Consider the following 7,500-nt stretch of genomic DNA (forward strand, 5'->3'; position numbering starts at 1 on the left):
ACAAATGTCCCTGTAGATGGTAATAGCACATTCTACCTTCTTGTCAAATAAATGAAAAGCATGTTGACTTGAGATCATCCATTTCTGTACTCTTGCTGAATCAAAATCTCACCTTCTCTCAGAGATGGTCTTAATGACGTGCTTAAAGTCAAGTTGCAAACGGCAAACCTTGACCCTAAAACCGTGATACACAAACCAAACCACGCCACCCCTAGTGTATTGTGTGTGTGTGTGTGTGTGTGTGTGTGGTGTATTGTGCATGTAGTGAGCATGTATTGTGTGCTCTGTTTGTAAATATATATCATATCTGTGCATGATATATGATACCGCATACGAGTGTGTGAGTGACACAGTTAGCGTATGCATGTGCTCCTGAGACTGCATGTGTGTGTGTCAGGGTGGCCGTGTGTGTGTGTGTGTGTGTGTGTGTGTCTTACCTGTGCTCTCAGACTGCGCGATGAGGGCTGCCATGGTGGAGTTGGGGTTCAGGCGGTTCCCGAACATGTGAGGTGGGGCCAGGCTGAAGGAGGGGCCAGCTAACGGATTGGGCTGCGGAAGAGCAGGGAACACACTGGATTCAGTACACACACACACACACACACACACACACACACACACACACACACACACACACACACACACACACACACACACACACACACACACACACACACACACACACACACACACACACACACACACACACACACACACACACACACACACACACACACACACACACACACACACACACACACACACACACACACACACACACACACACACATCCCTATCGGTCAAACTGAGCAGAAGACATTAGACATCTGCGCTTAAACATCAGCAGAGAAGAAACAGCATCATCAGTAATTGACGGACAGTGGAGGGAGTTGTGCTGGCAGTGTCTCGCGGGAGAGGAGCGGGGGGGGGGGGGGGGGTATTTTAGGGGGAGAGGAGCGGGATGGGGGGGGGGTTTAGGGGGAGAGAAGCAGGATGGGGGGGTATTTTAGGGGGAGAGGAGCGGGATGGGGGGGGGGGTTTAGGGGGAGAGAAGCAGGATGGGGGGGTATTTTAGGGGGAGAGGAGCGGGGGGGGGGTTTAGGGGGAGAGGAGCAGGACTGGGGGGGGGGGGGTGTTTGGGGGGAGAGGAGCAGGACTGGGGGGGTATTTTAGGGGGAGAGGAGCAGGACTGGGCTTACTGCATGGAAGTGGCCAGAGGCTTTGCATCTCCTCACACAGTGCAGACAATGCAGATCTGATGCTAATGATTTAATCCAGTTAAAGCATTTCCAAATTCAGGAGATCGGGGGGGGTAGCAGTGCATGGAGGATGCATGTTTGTCACAGTACACACATTGTTTTTTCCACACAGGGGCATCAGTGTGTGTGTATGTGTGTGTGTGTGTGTGTGTGTGTGTGTGTGTGTGTAGCCTGCAGTGCTGAAGCAGGGTGAGTGGAATGGGGAAGATTCATTTTTAATGCAATGAGTTAAGTGTGTGTGCAGCCAGGCGTGTGTGTGTGACGCGCCAGAGACTGCTGGAGTGCCACTGGGTTACAAACTGCACACACACACAAACACATACACACACACACACTCTCTCTCTCTCTTTTATTCACAAAATGTGCACACACACACTTATATCCACAAAACGCGCGCACACACACACTCTCCTCTTATATCCACAAAACGTGCACACACACACTCATATCCACAAAACACACACACACACACTCATTTCCACATAACTCACAGTGAGATGCGTACACACTCACACGTGTAAAGGCACTGTGTTACACACACATACCACCCATCCATACGTGCAAACACACACAACGAGACAGTTTGTGTCCACCGCACTTCAACTAGCCTGCAACTCAACCCCACCTCCACTCCACCTCAACTCAACCCCAACTCAACCCCACCTCCACTCCACCTCAACCCCACCTCCTCCTCCACTCCACCTCAACCCCACCTCAACACCTCCACCTCAACCCCACCTCCACTCCAACTCCACCTCAACCCCACCTCAACACCTCCACCTCAACCCCACCTCCACCTCAACCCCACCTCAACACCTCCACCTCAACCCCACCTCCACTCCAACTCCACCTCAACCCTAACTCAACTCCACCTCAACCCCACCTCCACTCCACCTCAACTCAACCCCAACTCAACCCCAACTCAACCCCAACCCCAACTCAACCCCACCTCCACTCCACCTCAACTCAACCCCAACTCAACCCCAACTCAACCCCAACTCAACCCCAACTCAACCCCACCTCCACCTCAACCCCAACTCAACCCCACCTCAACCCCAACTCAACCCCACCTCCGACAGATTCAACTCATCATCACAAGGGACGGCCTCCAACTCCATCTCCATCTCCATCTCTTGCGCCGAGGACGGTCAATGCAGACCAGACCAGACGAGTGTGAAGATCTGCATGAGTTCAGACCAGACCAGACGAGTGTGAAGATCTGCATGAGTTCAGACCAGACCAGACGAGTGTGAAGATCTGCATGAGTTCAGACCAGACCAGACCAGACGAGTGTGAAGATCTGCATGAGTTCAGACCAGACAAGACGAGTGTGAAGATCTGCATGAGTTCAGACCAGACCAGACGAGTGTGAAGATCTGCATGAGTTCAGACCAGACAAGACCAGACGAGTGTGAAGAGCTGCATGAGTTCAGACCAGACCAGACGAGTGTGAAGATCTGCATGAGTTCAGACCAGACCAGACGAGTGTGAAGATCTGCATGAGTTCAGACCAGACCAGACGAGTGTGAAGATCTGCATGAGTTCAGACCAGACCAGGCGAGACGAGTGTGAAGATCTGCATGAGTTCAGACCAGACCAGACGAGTGTGAAGATCTGCATGAGTTCAGACCAGACCAGACCAGACGAGTGTGAAGATCTGCATGAGTTCAGGCCAGACTAGACGAGTGTGAAGATCTGCATGAGTTCCCGCCTGATTTCTAAAGCCTCAGAACGGCCAGGGCCCTCTACAAGGCCCTCCAGGTGCCCCCCCCACACACCATCAGACTAACACACACACACACACACACACACACACACACACACACACACACACACACACACACACACACACACACACACACACACACACACACACACACACACACACACACACACACACACACACACACACACACACACACACACACACACACACACACACACACACACACACAGCCTCAAGTGCCACCTCCTCCAAACCTGGTGACATCGCCTCCCCAGGAGCTGCGGGCACCGAGACAGAACTCGAGTAACACACACATACCCCCTCATCCCCCAATAGACACACACAGCCTCATCCCCAATAGATCCACACACACACAGCCTCATCCCGCAATAGAGCCACACACATACCCCCTCATCCCCCAATAGACACACACACACACAGCCTCATCCCCAATAGATCCACACACACACAGCCTCATCCCGCAATAGAGCGACACACACACACACACACCCTCATCCCCCAATAGATCCACACACACACAGCCTCATCCCCAATAGATCCACACAAACACAAACACACACACACACAGTGCTTCCTCGTACTGCAGTTGTGCTCTCTGAGAGCTGATTCTCCGGCCGCGCTCTTTATTGAAAGAGACAGAGCTAAAGAAAAGAATAAAGAGAGAGATAAATTGCAATTTTCTCTTGTTTATTAAACGACATGGGATTGTGTTTCTATGACAACCCCATTTAAGGGTTCCCCCATCTCGTGCTCCGACATTTAATTTAGCAGACTAGAAGGGGCACCATCAAGGGGCAGCCCCCCCCCTCCCCCTCCCCATACCATTCTGTCCCATCACACACACACACACATTCTTTTTTTCCAAGGAGCGGGGAGCGAGAAAGAAAGAAAGAGAGAGGGAGAGAATGAGAGAAAGAGAGAGACAGAGACAAAGAGAGAGAAAGAAGTGATATCCTGTGTCCCCCTGGCCCCTGTGTGACCGGGCCGGTGCTGTGCTGTGCTGTGTGTGTGTGTGTGTGTGTGTGTGTGTGTGTGTGTGTGTGTGTGTGTGTGTGTGAGTGTGTGTACGGGGGATGAGCAGGGGCGCTGAGCTCTGAAGCGGCCGGCTGGCCGGTCTAGCAGTGTGTGTGTGTGTGTGTGTGTGTGTGTGTGTGTGTGTGTGTGTGTGTGTGTGTGTGCTGGTCTAGCGGAGTGTGTGTGTGTGTGTGTGTGTGTGTGTGTGTGTGTGTGTGTGTGTGTGTGTGTGTGTGTGTGCTGGTCTAGCGGAGTGTGTGTGTGTGTGTGTGTGTGTGTGTGTGTGTGTGTGTGTGTGTGTGTGGTGAGTGTGTGTGTGTGGTGAGTGTGTGTGTGTGGTGAGTGTGTGTGTGTGTGTGTGTGTGTGTGTGTGTGTGTGTGTGTGCTGGTCTAGTGGAGTGTGAACGGAGGGCCTCCTGGAGCCCAGACCCTCTGCTGAGCCTGTCACATCCCATCGGCATCACACCACCACGCTGCCATGCCAATACCGCACAGCACCATGGGACAGAGAGACAGAGAGAGACAGAGAGAGAGAGAGAGAGAGAGGGAGAGAGAGAGAGAGAGAGGGAGAGAGAGAGGGAGAGAGAGAGGGAGAGAGAGAGAAAGAGAGAGAGAGGGAGAGAGAGAGAGCAGTGAGAGAAAGGAGAGAACAGGATGGAAGTTTTGAGGTTTAACACCATTTACTGGATCAGTAGAAGAGGAGGAGAGAGAGAAGAGGAGAAGAGAGGAGAGAAAAAGAGAGAGGAGGAAAAGAGGAAAAGAAGAGGAGAGAGAATAGGAGAAGAGGAGGTGAAGAAGAGAGAGAGAGAGGAGAAGAGGAGAAGAGGACGAGAGATAGAGAACTACAGAGAGAGATGGGGAAGAGGTGAGGGCCCTGCTCCATAACTGTAGAGGTGAGGGCCCTGTAGAGGTGGGGGCCTGCTCCATAACTGCTCCATAACTGTAGAGGTGAGGGCCCTGCTCCATAACTGTAGAGGTGAGGGCCCTGTAGAGGTGGGGGCCTGCTCCATAACTGCTCCATAACTGTAGAGGTGAGGGCCCTGCTCCATAACTGCTCCATAACTGTAGAGGTGAGGGCCCTGTAGAGGTGGGGCCCTGCTCCATAACTGTAGAGGTGAGGGCCCTGTAGAGGTGGGGGCCTGCTCCATAACTGCTCCATAACTGTAGAGGTGAGGGCCCTGCTCCATAACTGCTCCATAACTGCTCCATAACTGTAGAGGTGAGGGCCCTGCTCCATAACTGTAGAGGTGAGGCCCTGCTCCATAACTGTAGAGGTGAGGGCCTTGCTCCATAACTGCTCCATAACTGTAGAGGTGAGGGCCCTGCTCCATAACTGCATCATAACTGTAGAGGTGAGGGCCCTGCTCCATAACTGCTCCATAACTGTAGAGGTGAGGGCCCTGCTCCATAACTGTAGAGGTGAGGGCCCTGCTCCATAACTGTAGAGGTGGGGGCCCTGTAGAGGTGGGGGCCCTGCTCCATAACTGTAGAGGTGAGGGCCCTGCTCCATAACTGTAGAGGTGGGGGCCCTGTAGAGGTGAGGGCCCTGCTCCATAACTGTAGAGGTGGGGGCCCTGCTCCCTGGCTGAGTGGACACCAAAAAGCGGCATTGTACTGCACAGTACTGTGCTTTACTGCAGAAATGCAGTATTTTGGACTTAAAAATACTAGTGTACTGCATGGCAGAATAACTGCACTGCACTGTCCCAGGGCTAGTCTCAGCATGACATCTGTTGTGCATTATTCGACTAATCGATGAAATGATCGCTAGAATGCTCGATTCTAAAAAGAATCCATAGCTGCAGCCCTCTAGTATTCGCAGACGCTTCCACCCCGAGCAGCACAGACCTGCACCCGCGGGCGCGGGACTCGGCCCCGAGTCGAGCGCCCGTCAGGCGGTGAGATCAGTGCTGCTCTGCCACGCCTGCTGCTAACCCAGCGGCGGCTAACCCAGCGACGGCTAACCCAGCGTCGGCTAACCCAGCGGCGGCTAACCCAGCGGCGGCAGCGCCAGCGTGGCACACCTGCACCCGAGGGCAGAGACGGCCAGGTGGCATCGCCAAGGCAACAGCAATAACCACGTCAAATACGCTTCCAGCCGACAAGGGAGAATCTTAAGGGAGATTCACCTCGTCATTTCTCACACGCATGCACACGAACGCACACACAAACGCGGACACACACAAACACACCAGTGCCCTATACTTTATCCCCCCCTCGGCCACCCTGCACACAGGCAGGCCCGCACTCGTCTAAAGAGAGGTCAGTTGCCAGGAGACAGCCAGTTGCCACAGCAGCGCGGGGGGGGGGTGGTGATAATAGCGCGAGGGGAGTGGATCTGAGCTGCGCGGGGCTGGGATGGACCGAGAGGAGAGGAGAGGAGAGGAGAGGAGAGGAGAGAGAGAGGAGAGAGAGGAGAGAGAGGAGAGAGAGGAGAGGAGAGAGAGGAGAGAGAGGAGAGAGTAGAGGAGAGAGAGGAGAGGAGAGAGAGGAGAGAGAGAGGAGAGGGAGAGGAGAGGAGAGGAGAGAGAGAGAGGAGAGGAGAGAGTAGAGGAGTGGAGAGAGAGGAGAGAGGAGATCTCCCTCTGCCTGTGTACCGCCGAGAGACGAGGAAAAGGATCAACTCAGATACACGCAAAGCTGCAATGCAGGAAATAAATGATGAGACAATGAAAGAACTCGTTTAAGTTCTTGTTTTTCTCTGTTTATCATACTTGTTTATATGATGCAGCATTATGGGTGTTTTTTGTGATTTCCCATTAAATCAACAGTAAATAACAGTCATATTTTACGTAACAATATGATGTCCACATCGGAATTACTGTTTACTTATGCTGGAAATATCAGATTCTGACAGGACTAATAGACTCACAAATTCAAATGTAATGAAACAAATATTGTAATTGTGTAATTGTGTAAATGCAATTAAACTACTTAATTAAAAACTAACAATGGACATCAACTATAATTGTTTTTATAAATATATATATGTATAATATAATATATTAACCTGGGTACCAAAAAAGGGAAGATTTCAAATGATCTGTTTATTACTTTATTACTATTATTAGATGGCACAGGCTGCAGCCCATTTGGGCTTATCAAATTCAGACACAACAAAAACAAAAACTGAAAAATTGCAAAGGGGAAAATCAAGAAAAAACACAAAGACTCCCTCTCTCTCTGACACACAAACACACACTCACACACAAATCACTGTGTTTCCCTTGAAAACTAATTTCTGATTTTTAATTTAAAATGTTAGATAAACTCAGTATTTTTCTCTTCATTCTTAATTGTTTACAGAATATGTATTAACTGTTAGCACTTAAGGCGATCTGCCTGATAACGTAATAGGCCGTTTCATGATAAGAAGCACAAAACAGAACATAACGAGTTTTCTCCAGTCTCGACTAACGCCTAGTCTCCTGCAGTTTCTTAAAATATTTTTTAACATTTGTTTACTTCAAATAAACAGACTCG

General features: G+C 51.0%; 1 protein-coding gene across 1 annotated transcript in view; it reads right to left on the bottom strand.

Annotated features, from left to right (window-relative positions):
* The window catches only part of LOC134065667 (protein AF-10-like), a 72,125-nt gene that overhangs the window by 19,984 nt on the left and 44,641 nt on the right, over positions 1 to 7,500 (bottom strand). Inside the window, exon 12 of the mRNA XM_062520653.1 lies at positions 438 to 549. Coding sequence (XP_062376637.1) covers positions 438 to 549 — 112 coding nt within the window. The remainder of the gene's footprint in view (positions 1 to 437; positions 550 to 7,500) is intronic.

This window comes from Sardina pilchardus, chromosome 19, assembly GCF_963854185.1.
Source record: "Sardina pilchardus chromosome 19, fSarPil1.1, whole genome shotgun sequence".
NCBI classification, from domain to species: domain Eukaryota; kingdom Metazoa; phylum Chordata; class Actinopteri; order Clupeiformes; family Clupeidae; genus Sardina; species Sardina pilchardus.